At 47.7% G+C, this 17,993-nt stretch overlaps 8 protein-coding genes across 8 annotated transcripts; 2 read left to right on the top strand and 6 right to left on the bottom strand.

Annotated features, from left to right (window-relative positions):
* Window positions 1-1,327: 1,327 nt before the first annotated feature.
* Window positions 1,328-1,903, bottom strand: TGAM01_v204083 (hypothetical protein; the record flags this gene model as incomplete). The annotated part of the gene is made up of 2 exons (XM_018800636.1): window positions 1,328-1,541; window positions 1,596-1,903. The coding sequence occupies 2 exons, from the start codon at window positions 1,901-1,903 to the stop codon at window positions 1,328-1,330; spliced, it is 522 nt and encodes a 173-aa protein (XP_018666101.1).
* Window positions 1,904-3,610: 1,707 nt separating this feature from the next.
* Window positions 3,611-4,513, top strand: TGAM01_v204082 (hypothetical protein; the record flags this gene model as incomplete). The annotated part of the gene is made up of 1 exon (XM_018800635.1): window positions 3,611-4,513. The coding sequence occupies one exon, from the start codon at window positions 3,611-3,613 to the stop codon at window positions 4,511-4,513; it is 903 nt and encodes a 300-aa protein (XP_018666100.1).
* A 76-nt stretch (window positions 4,514-4,589) lies between these two features.
* On the bottom strand, window positions 4,590-5,865 carry TGAM01_v204081 (arsenical-resistance protein; the record flags this gene model as incomplete). The annotated part of the gene is made up of 4 exons (XM_018800634.1): window positions 4,590-5,240; window positions 5,306-5,392; window positions 5,575-5,596; window positions 5,648-5,865. The coding sequence occupies 4 exons, from the start codon at window positions 5,863-5,865 to the stop codon at window positions 4,590-4,592; spliced, it is 978 nt and encodes a 325-aa protein (XP_018666099.1).
* A 591-nt stretch (window positions 5,866-6,456) lies between these two features.
* TGAM01_v204080 (hypothetical protein) lies at window positions 6,457-7,869 on the bottom strand (the record flags this gene model as incomplete). The annotated part of the gene is made up of 1 exon (XM_018800633.1): window positions 6,457-7,869. The coding sequence occupies one exon, from the start codon at window positions 7,867-7,869 to the stop codon at window positions 6,457-6,459; it is 1,413 nt and encodes a 470-aa protein (XP_018666098.1).
* Window positions 7,870-9,199: 1,330 nt separating this feature from the next.
* Window positions 9,200-9,937, top strand: TGAM01_v204079 (hypothetical protein; the record flags this gene model as incomplete). The annotated part of the gene is made up of 1 exon (XM_018800632.1): window positions 9,200-9,937. The coding sequence occupies one exon, from the start codon at window positions 9,200-9,202 to the stop codon at window positions 9,935-9,937; it is 738 nt and encodes a 245-aa protein (XP_018666097.1).
* Window positions 9,938-10,056: 119 nt separating this feature from the next.
* Window positions 10,057-12,633, bottom strand: TGAM01_v204078 (glycosyl hydrolase; the record flags this gene model as incomplete). Its single annotated transcript, XM_018800631.1, has 1 exon — window positions 10,057-12,633. One exon carries the CDS (start codon window positions 12,631-12,633, stop codon window positions 10,057-10,059), a length of 2,577 nt encoding a protein of 858 aa, XP_018666096.1.
* Window positions 12,634-13,583: 950 nt separating this feature from the next.
* Window positions 13,584-14,606, bottom strand: TGAM01_v204077 (hypothetical protein; the record flags this gene model as incomplete). Its single annotated transcript, XM_018800630.1, has 1 exon — window positions 13,584-14,606. The coding sequence occupies one exon, from the start codon at window positions 14,604-14,606 to the stop codon at window positions 13,584-13,586; it is 1,023 nt and encodes a 340-aa protein (XP_018666095.1).
* Window positions 14,607-15,755: 1,149 nt separating this feature from the next.
* On the bottom strand, window positions 15,756-17,128 carry TGAM01_v204076 (hypothetical protein; the record flags this gene model as incomplete). The annotated part of the gene is made up of 2 exons (XM_018800629.1): window positions 15,756-16,526; window positions 16,601-17,128. The coding sequence occupies 2 exons, from the start codon at window positions 17,126-17,128 to the stop codon at window positions 15,756-15,758; spliced, it is 1,299 nt and encodes a 432-aa protein (XP_018666094.1).
* Window positions 17,129-17,993: the final 865 nt, after the last annotated feature.

Genomic DNA, 17,993 nt, shown 5'->3' with positions numbered 1-17,993 from the left:
TATTCTCATCATGAACTCCATTTTCCTGGGTATGATGAATTCTCATGATCTTCACGTCAATCGAAGCTTAGTCATTGCCGAAGGGTTTGCGGCCATAGGTGCTGCGGGTTACTCTGTAGCCTTCGTCGTGAGCTTTTCTATAATCTTAAGTGTCAAATCAAAAGTCTGGACTATTTCAATTTTGAATATTCTTGGAGAAGCCTTTCTGATGGGATGCTACATATTTATCGCCACGGTGTACAAGCGGGCTCTTGGGAATTGCAAAGGTTATGCTGATACACCTTTTGGCGATATTAATGGGGTGAAAGGATTGCCCAGCGTTCGAGATTCATGTGGTATGCAGGTGGCCAACTTTGCTCTATCGATCACTGCAGCATAAGTCAAAAATATCTACTTGTACGTTTTGATTTGTTGACCATCCTTCTCGCCACAGTATCCTCACGGTCGGATGTATATTGGTGGAATCTCTCAACATCTATCTTCATTAACACCAAGGTCATGCATCCTCTTTGAAGAACAAGACTTGAAGCCGCTTATAGCCTCCTTAGGGCTCTAACAGTTTGGATGGTTGTCGGAAACTCTCTATATCAACGTAAAGGACGCTTTTTACTAGTCAACGATCAGATAGTTATAGCTACGAAGGGTTGAAGGAGCTGAAGCGCCCTTTGCAAGCGAACATTGAAATTTAGGTAGAATAAATACTTGATTCTTGAAAAAACGGCCCCTCAAGTGTTTGAAGCATAACGTTACCGACGTTAGAGGAGGTAAGGAACAGCATTTGTCAAATACGGCGTTTGCAGAATGGTCTTTGACATCTGCGCCCACTCTATATATAGCCCCAGCAAAACTAACTCAGCTTCAATCTGAGCTTCTAAAATGCATATATAGTCGTTGCCAGTTATTTCTCATCGTCGCTGCCTCACAGTCTTTTCCAGCCTTGCATTTTGGGTCGTCGGGAGAGCCTTCAACGACAGTACCTGTGAGATCCCAAGATTAAGAGACTCCTGGTACAATGAAGGTTCAAATTCCGAATCGTTATCAATTTAGTCAAGTAGCTGTCAATGTTGGTTCTAAAATTTCCTTTGAAGGCGGTCTAGATAACAATATTCGCTCCTCCATACCCCACGTCAATGGCTTCTTCTTTTTAGAATTAATGGACAGCGGCTGCTTGATGAATACGTGTACTGGGCGATGGGAAGCAGGAATAAAGTTATGTTAAGCTTGTATATATATGACAAAGTTGTATTATTAAACATTAGTTATAGATTTTAGATCGTGTCCATATTTGGAGCACTACGATCCAGCGCAGCGCATCTAGTTCCCATCATTACCATAAGAATGTGCAGAGCCAGCTGCATAAAAGCACAAGTAATGCCACCAATACCCAGCGAAGTTCAATGGTGAACTTCGTTTCAAGCCATCGCTGCCATGCTTTCATACCCCGTTTGCGGTTGGGGCAAGTCGGGGTGCCATAGATGATGCAGCCCAGCCCAGGCCGTGATTCACACTCGATGTGCTCTCTTCGGCGCTTCATCAGTAGCCTGTTTTATATTAGCATATATTAACAACGGAATACTAATGGAGGGATAGCTTACGGTACGCTGCCTCTGCAAAACCTCAAGTCTGTTCCCAAATCACAGCGCTTGGAATTGGGACATTCGAGATGAAGGCGTCGGCGCTCAACCAGCCACTCCACCTTGAGCTCGATACCAGTATCAACAAAGCTGTGAAAATATCGGCTGGTATACTTCAGAGATAATGCGTCCGGATATATCAGCATCTCTGAGATTTGTAGATGAATTTCTGTCGGCAGGCTGAGGAACGACGCTCGTGGCTTCCCGTCCATTTCCGGAAGAGCCCCGCGGTCCTTCTCGGAGCTGCATTGCGAGACGGTGGAGCTCATGGCGGAAGAGCCGGAGGATGAAATGAGCAGAACGAGTTAAGATACTGCTTTTCAGCGAGAAACAGGAGATGGCCGCATAAAGGAGAGAGAGGTTTGAAGAAGGCTAAGATGCCTGCTTTTGTGCATGTCCTTTGGCGGCTGCCTTCGCCGTGTGTTAGTGAATGTCTGAGTCTAATCCAGGGCTGGCAAGCCACCACAACAACGGGCTGACCTCCAATACGAGTCGCCTGTTCCCTCATGTGACGGAAACCGAAACAGCGGACACGCGGAAAGGCTGCTCGGGCTATGCAGGACTCCAGGCACGGCAGAACGTCAAACGTTGGAGCTGCAAGGCAGCACCATTTACAAGGGCCGCGGCGCCTCGTGGGTGGCTGGGACCTGCGTTTAGTGGAGGCCGCTGGACTGACACACCCACCGGGAGCCACTAGGACAGGCAGCGATGGAGTCTTTACGGGTGCCTGATCTCGGCCCGCCGGTCCCTACAGCAGGCCAGATAACAGGCCTAGACGTCGATCTCAGATGTCTGGTTTGTTTATTTGTTTATCAGCCGCTGTGCTGTCAAGTATCGAAGCGCGATGTTTGGAGAAACGTGGCTTTGTGCTAGTTTAGTTTGTGGCATGGCCGAAAGGGGCAGACGGCCGCATTTAGAAAGAGGCACAAGAGCTTGACGTCAACGGGCCAACCAGAGAATTACATGTATGTAGGGACCATTCTAGATGGCGTTGTTGGCAAGTCCTACCGACATCTGGAGTACAAGTCCTATGGGGTCCCATTGGAGATGTGCAAGGACTCATATCCCTGTGATGCGGCTGAATATCAACGCCCCTCGCCGGGATATGAATGGCAATTCTGCCAACGGTGGCCATCGTTCTATTTTTATGACATCTTCGTGATGGGGGCTGTTGCTTTTATGAGAAGTCTACAGAGTTTCAGGGCAGAGTACAAAGTACAAACACGCCCAAGAGAGTGGCGGTGCTTCACGTCTTTCATTTCGGTTGTCTTCGCACGTAAGAAGCCTAAAGTCATAGGGGAACAAAGACAGTTTCGCAATAAATGAACTCCAAATAGCTTTCCGGTATTCTTCTACGGCTTAAAATGTTTGTTAAACTGTATACATCAAGAAAATTGCCCTACGCATCTTTTACTGAATCATATTGATCTCCATTCTACACCAAGTACTTGACCACTCTTTGGTGAGTCTGTGTGCATATTGGGCCAGCAAAGAGACATCTATTTACATTGCACCCAGATCAGCATTCAATATAGCAAAAGGTCTTGGAAAACGCAGTATCACAACCTGAAACAATCATGTGAATGCCAATATTGTCGGTAAACACGTAGGCTTCTTGCATATAATTGGTATGAGTGCGGAAGAATCCATGTATATACTGTATTTGAACCTCTAGTGAGGGACCCTACGCCACTCAAGAGAGTAGTGTGGAGACATTACTTCAGCGCCAAATCTTACTGCAAGCCACATCAAAGTTGGTGCTGCTGTTCGGTATTTCTCACCATCAATTTTCAGCAGCTGCATCCTCGTCGTATCATGCCGTCAGATACATGACACAGGGCGCTATCTGCATCTGATACCAATTCATCTCTTCCGTGGCAAAAGAAGCGACTGTGAATAGCTGCCAGGGTCCACATCGATCGGATCGCCGCGATGCCTCGAAAAGTGTGTCATGTCCGCATCAGTTGTCTCTCATCATGAATCCTTGCTCTAACCGATTCATTCTCTTTCAGTTCATAACACAAGATGTCAAAGACCAAAATCGTGAAAGCCAAAGGCGTTCTAGAGCCCGTCGCACTGAAGTGATGAATGATCTCAAGAAGCAGGTGGAAAGCTACCAGCAACAAGGCGCAGCGGCGTCTTTAGAGATGCAAAAGGTTGCTCGAGCAGTCGCGCTTGAGAATCGGCGCTTGAGAGACTTGCTTAAAATACGTGGAGTATCAGAAGACGATATTGCACGACACATTGCAATGCCGTCAGCGCCTGCGTCTTCTACACAGGCCAGTTCATATGAGCCGAGCTCCATCAGATGTAGAGCGTGTGGCAGCACATCTATCGTGGCAGAAAAGCTTCCACTTTCGGTCCCAGCAAACACATCATGTGCCAGCTCAGATATCTCACAACAAGAGTCTGTTCCTCTACAGCCTTCACCTTCCGTGCAATCCAAGCCAATTCAGACACCCAGGACGGATAAGAAGATCGCAATAGAGGTTGACCCCAAAGCAGTCGCTTTACCGCCACGATCCATTACTTCTCACGAATTTGGAGACAGGCGCCATCAAAAAGAGCCAAATGATGGACACCAATCTCCATATCGCACGTCTTGCACGGAAAAATACAAAGATAAAGTTTGCGATGAAGAGATATCCTTGGGCTCCGAGGCTCCTCTCTCAACGCTACGCGATCCGCATGACGCATCTAAGAAAGAGGTTCATACTGACGCTATGGAAACGTCTTGCGATACTGCAGCGTCTATCCTCGTGGATCTTCACCATCACGCAGATACTGAACGTGCTCGTGCTGCTCTCGGCTGCAAGGGGCCAAGCAGCTGTACTGTCAACAACATCAAAATATTTCAACTGCTGGAGAACTTTTCTTGACACCTTTCCAACATCAACACTAGTTATTCCTTTCTCAAATTATCTGGCTTCCTACTATAAAGAGCATCTCAAAACTTTATTTCCAACCCCGCCTACCAGCAATCCATCGAAGGGCATACACCAATCCCAGCAAAACCGGCACTTCGATCAACGGTCCTACAGTGGAGGCCAATGCCTGATCGCTATTTGGACCAAAGGTCGCTACCGCCACTGCGATGGCCAGCTCAAAGTTGTTACTTGCTGCTGTAAAGCTTTGCGTGACAAGGAATTGGTATTCGAAGCCTAGCATTCGGCAAATGCTTACGGTCGTAAAGAATACAATAGTAAAATACACAATGAGCGGCGCTGCAACGCGGACAACCGAAACAACTTGATGCACTACTTGGTGGCCTTGAGCAGCAAAGAGGACCAAAATGGTGTATAAGAGTCCAATGAGCGACCAGGGCGAGGCAAAGCGAATAAAGACGCGGTCATACCATGCTGGCCCTGCGAGGAACCGCAGCGTAAATCTTGTGAACACAGCTGCGCCGAGGGGAATGCCCAGAAAGGCAGCCACACTAGTTGCAACGACAGAATAAGAGATGGAACCAACATCTTCGTGGCTAATGACACGGATGAAGAAGATGGCAAGTGGTGCGAAGAGAACCATCTGAAGAATAGAGTTGACCGCAACTAGAATGGCGCAATAGTCATTGTTGCCTCCAGCGAGAGCATTCCAGATCAAGACCTAGTCCCATGTATGTTAGCATTTTACTAGGTGGTGTTCCATCAAGGCAAATTGGAGAAACAAACCATGGCAATACATCTTCCTAAACCTACGAGAATGAGGCCGCTGCGAAGAGCACTTTTATCAGGAAGAAACGCCCATGAAAGAGCAAGCTGATGATATATAAGTATTAGCTATTCGAATGGGGGTCAAAGCGGAAGAACAGAGACGAACCATCAAAAATGGAGCTATGATCCAATTGATGAAAACACTGAAACCTATTTGCTTCCATAACTCTTTCTTGGAGAATACTTTGTGTAACGACTCATATTGGACTTTGCATAGAATTGGATACATCATTACCAACAACCCAATAGCTACATTACTGTTAGTTCGTAGACCGTAAAACTGGTTCAGGTAGTAAAGACCTGCCTATTGGTATGGATACGCCAACAAATGTCCCCTTTTCTAGTGCTGGTGACATTGACGGGACAAAGTTGCCAAGAATGATGCCAACAGCCATAGCCAGGAATATCCAGACGGCGAGGAAACGATCCAGCAGGCCCAGGGACGCAAAAGCAGAGAAATTTCTCTTCTGCTGCATTTCATTGTTGTTCCCCTCTTGACTTTCTGCCTGAAAGGTCATTTTTTCTGGCTGTAAAGCCATTATGTCGACGAAAAAGTATTGAATCTCGACCGAATAAAGTGTTCCTGGCGGGCTTCGACAGGGCGTCTCTCGCACTATATTTCGTATGTAGCTTGAGGATAATTATGCTGTGGAATAGATATACCCAGCAACATTAATAACGGAAACAAATGTAATGGCTCAAAAAAGTCTTTAGCAATTTGGAAAGTATCTGATGCTCTAGCAGTGCAATGCTATCCAATTTGTTCGTAGCAATATCCTTGGTGGTAGGAACTAGGTGAACTGTAAGGAGAGTGGAGCTGCAATTCAAGTAACCAATTAAACGCAGGGCATGACACACTCCCTCGCTCTCAGTCACTAGATACGACTTGGGCTTGAAATTTTATTGACTGTTTAGTTATCGAGTATTCTTTTGATTGGCAAAAGGGTTGTAAAGTAAATGAACATTTAGCAAATGTATATATATTAATAGCTACTTCAAGGCATTTTTAAAAACAGCTTCTTGAGCTCTGGGACTTGTCGTTCTAATCGATCTGCAATCTTACATCGAGTTCAATTACCCCTAAAAACAACGGAAGAGCTCCAACTGAATTACATAAAGAAATAAAGCATCGCCCCAATTTGCAAGCTCCCAAAAGAAAGCCAACTAAACGCAGCAGATGTAGTTGCACTGCTGCGTGACCCAGAGCCTGAGCCTGAATCAGAGCCAGAGCCAGGGTCATTAGATGAGCCGTCGCTGCTAGTAAAGTTGGCTGGGGGATTCGACTGCCCGGTACTGTTGGCAATTTCCTTGTACTCGATTCCTCCAACCCAAACCCTCGCAATATCCCTAGTGTTGGAAATATTGTCCAGCGGGTTGCTGTTGAGCAACACCAAATCTGCCCGCTTACCAGGTGCAATCTGGCCGCGGTCCGTCAACTGGTGATGCTGAGCAGGGAGTATGGTTGCAGCTCGGAGAGCTTCTAACGTAGTCAATCCGGCTTCGACCAGATTTTCCAGTTCAAAGTGCAGAGTCAATCCCCACGGTATAGAGATGTTGGCGGTGATTGTTCCGACAGAATCTGTGCCCGCCAAGATGGGTATGCCGGCAGCATGAACGGCTTTGACATTGTCGTAAACGTTCTGATAGCTATCTGGCCCACCAACCTTGTGGCCTGTAAAGGTCAATAAGTCGACGTTGGAGAAGGCGTATCGAGCAATATTCATTGTCGGAGTGCTCCAAGTGGTGGGAGACTTCCGAGCGGTCAGGATATTGGAAGCGTTAATACGGCCATTTGTAGGGATATGCTGAATGCCGTTTGTGCCCGAGATGGCAGCTTGTGCCCAGGCATTGAGATCAGAAGCATGAGTCATGGACAGTTTACCAAAGTTGTGAACAGCATCAACAAGAGCATTTTGCATGCTTTGACTGGGGCCATTGATCTCGGCAGTGATCTTATAAAAATCGGAGTTATTGCCAAAGGTGTAAGAGACGACCTCTGTGGCATTTTGGTTGGGATAAATGAGATACGGTGCAGTGAGATTAAAGGTCTTGGAGTGCTGGCTGCCAGGTCCAGTAGCTGGTATACCGGCTGAGATGAACGATGCCACGCCCTCTACATTGCGGAGAGGGGCGCATTGAGTGTAATTTCGACATGCCATGTTGATGGCGGTGGTGACTCCGTAAGAAGCCAATATCTCGAGCCCGGCAATGCTGGTTATATGGACATGGCTGTCAATCAAACCAGGGATCAAAACGCCCCCATTGCCATCAACTGTGGTTTCGATATTGCTTGTGTCGTTGCTGATATTCTCGCCATCGATGATGACCGTTTGGGGAGCAGTGAGTTTGACACCATCGAATACACGAACATTTGTGATGGCAGTCTTTGTTCGTGGTGCATGCTCTTGTCTTCGAACCATGTCGCTGGGATTTAATGCCCGCTCTTGCGTCAGATGCTCAAGACAAGCAAGGCTGCCTGGTAAGAACAATCCAGCGAGTGTTAAAAGCTGAGCTGGTTTCATTTTGAAAAGAGTTGAAGAAAAACAAGAACTATACGACTGGCTAACAATGAACGATCTTGTATGTATTGAAGGTATGTGGAGGTTATTATGACTCTCCAGTCTGCATAAATTGCCAACAGAAATTCACAAGTTTATATATTTGACAATTACGGTTCTCATTATGTGTCTCTGAATCCATCGCAATTTTCAGGCTCACTTGAATTCTCCTGCAGATTCGTACACTAAGCTTTTACCAGAGACAACAACATACGCACAGGGGTATCTATGCTCCCATAGGGCTGGTGCTCTTCATAAGTGTTAAATATTGCCGGGTAGATCGTCTTAATTCCACGAAGCTATGTCAAGGATTAAACGAACAGAGCTTGGACATGTCCAGGCCGAATTGACGAGGCCTGTATTCAGTTTAGCGTACGAAGGCAATCAATCTGTATTGCATTAGTTGACCTCTCCCCCAACGGCGCACAAGGATGCATGCCGAGATGCTGATTGGAGGAGCAGCAACCACTGCATCCTGCAAAACTTACAGGGATCAGGCTCGTACACTAAGTCAGAGAAGGATAGCCTAGGGGTCTCATCTGCTATTCTCGTCCTGTAAAGCCTCGCCGGGCTATGGAATTGCGCAGCACTTCTGCAAATGCGCCTCGTCTGGCTTTGCCTCATTGCGCGCAACGGCCTCCAGCTATTTCTACTGTCTCCATCTTTGCGATACCTATGCTCCATAAATGTATCGGATACGGCACCGCCTGAATACGGAGCAACTTACTTGAAAGATCCAAGAAGAGTCAAACAGAACCCTAGTAAATAAAGAGAAAGCATGAGTGGAGGTTCACGAACATTTCACCACAAGTCAAGGAATGGCTGCAGCCGTTGCAAGAAGCGACGCGTCAGGGTTCGTTTGTCCCACGTCTTGTCTGTAAGAGGTTTCTAGCATTGATTGCTCATATATGATCATGTATATTATCAAAAGTGTAACTTGCAAGCCCCAAGTTGTGCCAACTGTACTAGGAGAGGTGAAGTTTGCGACTACCGATTTCTCGGCATAGACAGCCCGCAGGACCATGTATTTGCGCCTAATAGCCATGTTGCATATATGAGGAGGCACCGGCACTCAGCTGTCTCCTCAAGGACGCCACCGCCGACTGGGTCTGTGCTGCCGTCCACATCTCTAGCTCCTTGGGCACAGTCAAGCGTGGATGCTTGGTCTATAAGAACGACGTCTCCTCTTGGAGTCCATAGCCTGGCATTAAGCTCTATCCAAGAAGACGAAAAGCACCTCATCCAAGACCAGCTTGTTGATCAACAACATTTCGGCGATTACGTTGAACATAGCATGGCAGCAATCTCAACACTCCACGAGAAGTCCACGGACGCATTACTACCTGATCATGGTAGTAACAATCTGGAACTCGCTGCGTATCAACACCATAATACAGCATCGAGCAAATTCCGACAGTCAGTAGGTACCATTAACGATCGCAACTGGTTCAGTGTCCTTGTCTTCGCCATCTCTGTCCTCATCTTCCACTTTGACATCCACAGAAGAGCCAAACGTGGGCTCTCAGATGATGAATTCATGGAGCCTATCTTAGCCCTACGAGGAGCTGCACATTTAGGCATGGAGCTAGGTCCATGGCTGATGAAGAGCAGGCTGCTCGCTGCAATAAAACGGCGTGTCGAGGGTGAAAAGCCGCCATGGGATGATCTCGCTAAACAAGCCATCTCGAATCTACAATTAGTAAACGAGACATCGTCGCCGCTTCAGACTCGCGCAATTTATCGCGATACCTTGAACAAGCTTCAGTTTTGGCTGCGATTTTCATCGTGCAAACCGCGAACTTGGCTGCACTTTGTATGGTGGCCAGGGGCTATCGACCAGGAATATCTGGATCTTCTAGCGCGAAAAGATCAAATGGCGTTGATCATTCTCATTCATTGGTGTGCTGTGATGAAGTCTTCGCCTAAAAAGTGGTTTATGGAAGGGTGGGCTGAAAACGTTTCTCGACCTGTGATTCCACAGATTGGACAAGAGTGGGATGGTGTTATGGAGTGGCCGCTATCAAGAATATGAGTGGCTACGAGCAAATGATATGGCTCTGGTTCTTAGGAGTGTAATTTAATTATTGCCTATAAAATACTATTCATTCATGGATGCATGGACCTCAATAGCACTGAGAATGCATATACAGCTTACACCGTTCCCTCTCGTCCCCAATCTGTTGGCTCACTGCTCATCTCAAAATCAATCCTCTTCGACTTCACAATTTGCCCATGTTTTAGTAACGGCTTCCTAACCTCTTCTCCGTCAACCTTTAAGCTCTTTACAAATGCCTTCCCTTCAGAGCCCGCTCCAGGTGCTGAAATGATCAGGGTATGCTCCTTTCCAACATCTCCCGGCCCAGGAGGCAACAGAATCTCCACCTCGTCGAAGAATGGGGTGGCAACAATATACTCATCGCTCGCTGGGTTGACAGGGTAGAACCCCAGCGCCGATAAAACGTACCATGCGCTCATTTGTCCCAGATCCTCATTACCGCTAAGCCCTGAGGCCGTTGCGTTGTAGTTCTCCCACGCAAGCTCACGAACTTGTCTTGCCGCATCAGCAGGATACCCGATGGCAGAATACAAATAAGGAGCGTGATGCGAAGGCTCGTTGCTGTGCATATTATGACCTCCCGCGAAATATTCGTCCATGCGAGCCTTCATTGCTTTCTTGCCGCCTTTGAACAGCGAAGCCAGGCCGCCAACATCATGCATCACGTTCAGCGTGTAGATCCATTTGTCGCCCTCGGTCCATCCCCAAGTATCATTTGCCCACGTACCATTTGCGTTACGGGCCTGCATAAATTCGGTTTCTGGGTTCCAGAGCTTCCTGTAGTTTTGAGAACGCTCTCTTAGCTCCTTTGCATGCTCGAGATCCCCAGCGTGTTCGGCGACTACTGCAGCAGCGTGATCATCGAAGGAATAATCAAGAGTGCGGCTACCAGACTCGGCCCAGCGATCATTGTCGACCCATCCATGTTCGAGGTAGCTTGTCAGTCCAGCTCGACATTCATAGGGAGTGCTTGGTTCTCTCGAGTAATAGAGTAAATCGGTGTCATTCTCAGGTGGCACGTAAGCGTCTACGTAGACGGCATCCCACGCTTTCGCGACATCGAAGTCGTTAAATCCTCTGATTAAAGCATTCGCAATCACAGCGTCAACGTGAGTTGCAATCATTTCGTTGTTCTCAATCATGTTGTTCCAAAGGGGCAACCGACCAGACCAGTCAAATATACGCAAGAGAGAGCGCATCATGGAATCGACCCGTTCCGGAGCAAAGATGGTAAGTAACGAGTGCTCTGCTCGGTAAGTATCCCAGATTGACCACGACTGGTAATATGAATCATTTGCTTCATGAACACTGTCTGTATAGCCACTATAGAAGCGGCGCAGACCACCCTCAGATGATGTCGTGGGCTCGGAATAGTCGCTAGGATACTGAAGAGCATGGAATAGCCCTGTGTAAAAGATAGTTTGGGGGTGGTGGTCTGCATCAGTCTCGTTTACTCCAGAGATTTTGATGCGGCCGAGTCTTTCTAGCCACGCTGACTTCACGTTGTCGACTGTTGTTTCGAATGTCGTCCCATCTGGTATGTCGATATCCAGATTCTTTCTGGCTTGCTCCACGCTTACATACGAGACTCCAGTTCTCACCTCGACTCTTTGGACCGACTCATCGAAGGTGACAAATGCACCCACAAAATTGTCTTCGATGTATTTGCGCTCTTTGTACAATTTATCAGCTTGGGTAACCCCGTAGGAGGCAAATGGTGCAGAAAAGCGCGATACAAAGTAGAGTCTAAATGATTCAGGCTTATCGGGGCCTAGCAAGTATTCTTGTCGCTGGCTATTACTTCCAGATACCTCTTGAGTCTCGGGTTCAATTTGGACGTGGCCTGTCCAATTGAGGCGGCTGGCCTGTATGACAAAATAAGGCTGCCGTGCCTGGGTATCTTGGAAATCAACGCGTAGGTGACCAACATGGGCTGATGCACTCATCGCTACTTGTATGGAATTTTCATACTTGGCTCCGTCCAGGTAGTCTGAAGCATTTGAAGATGGGCTTTGCACGGCATACTGGGCCTCCGGCTCAAAGACATAATCTCGTCTTCTTACACGGCCGTTAGCGCCCTCCGTCACGTCTTTATTTGGGATGAAGTTGGCGCCTCCCGGGCATGGAGGACAGGCATCTCCGAGAAGATCTGATGTCGCTTGTTCAGTAAGATTCCATCCGGATTCGCCCCCCGAGTCTGCATCAAGCGTCACTTCATACACGTAGGGCGTGCTCCTCTCATCTTCCTTTCTGAATGCCAGTCCCCGGTGCTGGAACAGGTGATGGATTTCGTCTCCAAGGCCCGGCATAAGTGCTACATGGCCGTTTTCACCTATCCAGATGGCAGGCTGGTGAGTTGCTTGGAAGCCATGCATGCGGCGGTCGCGGTCGTTGTAGGGGACCTGCGAGATGAAGTTTTCGCGCGTCTGGGGCGTCCATCGCGTCATTCCGAATGGTGGTGATACAGACGGAATCATGCCACCAAGATCGTTAGGATCATAGCCCCGGGTGCCGACGAGGGGGTTGACATATTTCAAGACACCTGCGTTGGCGTGATAGTCCTTATTTACAGGCTCTGGAGCTGACTCTGGAGAGAATGCAGACTGCGAAGATGAAGCTGCCGCGTATGCAGCCAACGATGAGAGAGTGAATCGTAAAGGTAGATACTTCATTGTTGCAGGCGTTTTACAGTAACAGCTTTCGCTGAAGCTCACATTTGAGGAATGAAACGAGACAGATGAATGGTCAAGACGTAGAGCGGCGGTAAAGCAGAGCGCGCAAATGACTAAGACCTCGTGTTGGCCACCTGACCTCCAGACAAGGACTCAAAAACACAAATGTCACCCAACTTGAGTTTATGCAATTCGGCCTACGATATTGAAGCTTGCAAAATACTACAACGCAGAAGCAGATGTCGCGGCATTCGACTTCTATTGCAGCCACCATTTCGGCCCATTCCGGCGGTAGGAGCGTCGATCGTCCACTTTTTGCGGGGTTCCAGTTATAATATGACCTGGTGCGTCGAAACAATAGAATAACCCATAAGTTTAGACACTCTTGTTCATTCTTATACCTGGGCAATAAGTTGGGGATACCATAGGTCTATGGCCGCGGTAACAAGAGCAGTTTAGCCACGGTGACTGCATGTCCTTAGCGTATGGCGAGAAGATTGGTGCATTATAAGCGACTTCACTGCCTTGGGAGAGATGAAAAATGCTGTGAAGACTTGTGTGTGAAACGATTAGTCTACCCATATGTTCCCGAGCATAAAAGAGTTCAGCCGCCAATGTTACCATTGAGTTTGAACCAAACAGCATATAGTTCTCGCTATCGCTATTAGAAGCACAACCTGGTTTCATATGTATTGGAATGCCAAGTAGAGTCACATCACTCTTTGACGGTATAAGAACTCTAATTGCGCGAATAGGCTTTCCGCGAATCTTAGATGGCTATTTAATCTTCACAGTTTAGGTCATAAGACTCATTATCCCAAGAGTTTGAGAAGTTCACACATTTATCGAACCGTCCTTGTAACATCAAAAGACAGCTTCCTATATATGTATAGAATTATTCCATATTTTCATGCGCGAAATTCTCATTCCATCATATTCATTCTTTCCACTTAGATATCAACCTTGATAACTACCTTTCCCTTTGCCTTCTTTTGCTCAACCTTGTCATAGGCTGCCTGAAAGTCCTCAAACTCAACCACGCTGTCAATCTGTGGCTTCAACCCACGCTCATCAATAAAATCGGCAATCTCCTTTAGATCATCGCCCTTGCAATCCATAAGGAACCAAGTGCTCTTCGCCAAATCCTTTATAACAGACTCGGGTTTCAACTCGGCCGGGTTGCCGACAACACTCAACAAGACGCCATTCTTCTTCACAGCGGACCAGCATGCCGCCAGAGTTGATCCACCAACGCAATCGAAGGCCAAGTCCACCTCACGAGAGGCGTCTTCCTGAGCCCAATTTGCGACAGATTGTTTCTTGTAGTCGATAATCTCTGTGGCTCCGGCCTTTCTGGCTGCCTCAATGCCGGCACTACCGCACTGCGCAACTACAGCGCCAGCGCCAGCGGCTGCAGCAAAATGAACTGCCCAAGTACCTACGCTGCCACTTGCACCTGTGATGAGAACCCTCAATTTGCTGTTATGGGCTCTTGCGTCTGCATCACCGTTAATCCCCTTCTTATTCAAAATTCCTTGAGTAAAGAGTCCTTGCCACGCAGTCAAGGTGCTCAATGGGGTTGCGGTTGCTTCAATCCAGTCCAGCGTCTTTGGCTTCAATGCCAGTTCCTCTGTATGAACAATCGTGTACTCTCGCAAACATCCTGGATACCTAGCATGGAGGCGAAAGTATACCTCGTCTCCAGGCTTGAAAGAGCTGGAGGGTGGCGAAGTAGCGATGATACCAGCGCCTTCAGTTCCGGGGACACGCTCTCGGTTTGGGGGAAAGAGACTAGGGAAGTTGACCTCCCAGCCTAATTCACCAAGGCATGGTGCTGTAGCCTTGATCTTGACGAGGTGCTCATCTTGACCAGTAGCTTTGGGAATGGGAGTTTGTAAAAGTTTCAAGGTTGTAAGCTTGGGATCTTGCTGGTAAACAGCCTTGATGGTGGTGGGGAGATTGGATGTGGCCATCTTGACGTATTGGTTGGCAGTAGTGAACAGGTTTCGCATACTTCAGATAGAAAAAAAATAGGAAAAAAGACTTTGTATAACAATTATAAGTTATTTAAAATCCCGACAGTTCAAGGCTCTTTATACTTTTCTTCTGCGCAACTCACGTCATTGCCGAGACTATGAAGCTCATAGTGCGAATGAATAACCATAACCCCAGCGGGTAGCCTTTCCGCCCATTCTGCCTCTCCCAGCCGGGTATCCATGCTCTACCCACGAATCGCCGACCCGCGAAACGCCAGGCTTGGCTACAAAAACCTTAAACCTAAAGTGCATGATGTGGCTTTAGTGGCGCCGCCGGCAGAGATCGACCGCGGGAAACTCGTTATGCCTTTATATAAGGTACAGGTAGGTAGGGTGATATTCGGGGACTGCCGAAAAGCAGATGGATCGGGAACAGTAGCCACATTGGAACACAGCTTCTTCCTAATCAGACCTGTTTATACCCACTTCAAAGCACTGTCTCGCACTTAGCAAGCATATGGTAATATCATCTCTGCCTCTTCTGGCTGCTGCAATGCCGAACCACTTGCTCCGTGTCTCGGTCGGCCTGTCTCCACAGCCCCGGGATCCGCTACCGAGATTGTCCCAATGTGGCAGCATATCCCGATTCGGCAGATGCAGTGTGGCAGTTTATAAATGACGATGCTGCCTATGCAGCTGCAAAAAGAGAAGCTGCGTTTTGTTTCCATTTTTGTATACCATCAATGACCACCACTATGCTATAACGGGTATCAGGTGTGTCAATCTGGGTCAGACACAGTCAAGTGTGAGGGATTAAGGTACAGCAGTCTATCACACAGGCACTGTCTCTCAGAATGTTTACGGTATATAACATCTTATTGTTAATTCACGCATATTCCTTATCCCACGATTCTCTTGCGCGTGTCATCTCATGGCAAAATCTTCTCTAAAAGTAAACGAATCCCAAGAGTTGCCGTTCAGAACCAAGCTACAAAAAGAAAACTCAGACTCGCAGCTCGTAAAGCAGCTACAAAAGGCAGTTAGGATATTCTCATGTTGATACCAGATTTATCAAAACGAGCAGCTTTTCACCTCTCCAAATTCAGTGCCTCAACGTCCAAGCAGCCCAACTTAAACATTCATGCTTCACTCAGCATAAGACGGTCGAGCCTTGATTCGCGCCGCTGCTTCCGCAATCTCCTCCTCAGGAAGCAAGCTCCGCCACACAAAGAATTGCGCCGCCGTAAATCGACCTCCGTCGTATTTCCCCACAAAACGCATCGCCCTCATCCTCGCATCATCCCATAACGCAAAACCAAGCCGGCGGAAAACGTCAAACGGCACATCAGGTAAGGGTGACTCTGCGGATCTAAACGCAAAATCTATATAACGGTCGATTCCAAGACCAGTGGTGTCCGCGTCTATTGGGTCTTGTCCTCTAAATGGGCTCTTATGGATTCCAAGTCGCTCTGGGGGACGGTCTTTGACGAGCAGCTCCAGGCTTTGTATGGGAGGATCGGCAGGGATAAGTCTGTTACCAAGATCATAAACGTTACCAAACTGAGTTTTCCTCATAGTTGGCTTTGGCATCTCAGTTATCCAAGTCCGAGCTTTGATCGCCGGGGGACGGGGAAGTCGGTAGTAATCTATCGGCGACCTTTGTGAAGGTTCACCATCTTCATCATCTTCACCACGAAGCTGCTGTAAATACTCGCAAACGGTCTTTGCTTCTTCCTCCATGCCATCGAAATAATGGTTGTGATTAGTTACAAACCCTTCTGGCTTAAATCTCGCGGCTTCTTCGATATCCTCTAGTGGCCAGCCCAAGCCATCAGGGTCTCGTATCGCCAGTTTTTGTACTTCTCCAACCAGCTGCATCTCCATAAGGCCCTTGCGACTCGCATTTCTTCCACCCAGCTGGGAGGGCGATTATAGTTTGCCCTTACTGGCTTTCCAACAGACCGAGTCCATGAATGTGTAGTATTGCGCACAAAGATCTGTAGAGGATACTCGCGAGTACCGTAGTGGTATGGGTTACATATACTCTTATCATGCAGGCGCCCCAGATTGAATCCCAAGCAAGTATTTGTCAAGGCAGAGATTCGACACGCTGTCGCTAAGCCGGAGCGGATAGATTCTGAACTAGCAGCGTTCAAACTGTCTGATGGCAGCGTAAGAGGCGGGCAGCGACAGCCGTCACTCAAATATAGAGGCTGTTCCTCGAACAGCAGCTTGAACTCATGCAGATTGTTGACAGGCAGAGCAGAAGAACGGGTCAATATCACGGCCCTGACCAAGTGCTGAATTTCTATCTTGAGTGGGCACATGGGAAGTACAGCATCCATTATTTCATGGGCATAGTGATCAAAAATGCGCGACGCAACCGGCGATGCTCTGATGAGATTGAAGAGAGCGTCCAGATCTGTCAGCTCGCCTATGATTCGCAGAACAAGCTCAGTTGGAAGTGCCTCCAGCGATAGCTGATGAGATAACTGGGATCCGATTTCATTTTCAGCCATTGGAGAAGCTGGTACTCTGGTCGCGCGGGTAGACAGTTCAGTGGTCGATAGATGCGCCGGAAGAAGCGTTGAGGGAGAGTTGCCTTCCGTAACTATGGGCAGTGGGATATTCAGCCCTGCGGAAAGGGTATTTAATAATCTATTCGGCTCCTATGGATCCAAACCTCGAGAAATAGTCCCATTATTGGCAATAATGATTGTGATTACATATTCAAGAAGTACTACCTGTGGCTCATAACAGCTAAAGGTCAAGGCGTATTTATCCAAAGCTAAACGGCCGCAACTATCGGCTCTTCTGTGCTCTCTTCAACAAGTCGATAACAAAAACAGCACTGGGGCGATTCTCAACGTGATCAAAAATAGTAATCGGTTATACATTGCAACCGAAAAAGATTTGGTGGTTTACATAGGGACAAGCTAAGCTACCGGGTAGTCTGTCAATCGTGATGCATCGACTCCTAAACAAGTCACCAGGCTCAACGATATTAAGCAGCCAATTCACACAACTTACACTCCACTTCGTAACACAAGCCCAAATATGACAGTAGCACTGAAGTTTTGATTGAGAGACAGAATCCAATTGCACTCTTGTATATATGAGAACCTTGGAATGCATACCGTATGCCCGTAGCCTTACAACAAAACTCCTCCGTAATGCCAAGTATCTGGCACCGCTACAACATCTCCCGCGGGAATAAAGCTCGGGACATTTGTCACCGCATTATGAGAAACAAGGACACGGATACACGTACCATCGCACCCAAAGACCCTTACAGGTACATAGACTTACGTGGCTGGAGATCTCGCTTGCAGCCCCAATGGCAGGGTCCAGGGCGATCTCCAGAAAAAAAAAAGACGGGGAAAA

Source organism: Trichoderma gamsii, assembly GCF_001481775.2.
Source record: "Trichoderma gamsii strain T6085 chromosome Unknown Scaffold_11.2, whole genome shotgun sequence".
Classification (NCBI taxonomy): Eukaryota; Fungi; Ascomycota; class Sordariomycetes; order Hypocreales; family Hypocreaceae; genus Trichoderma; species Trichoderma gamsii.
Note: the sequence above shows the minus strand (reverse complement) of the source record. Positions and strands in the feature narration are given on the sequence as shown.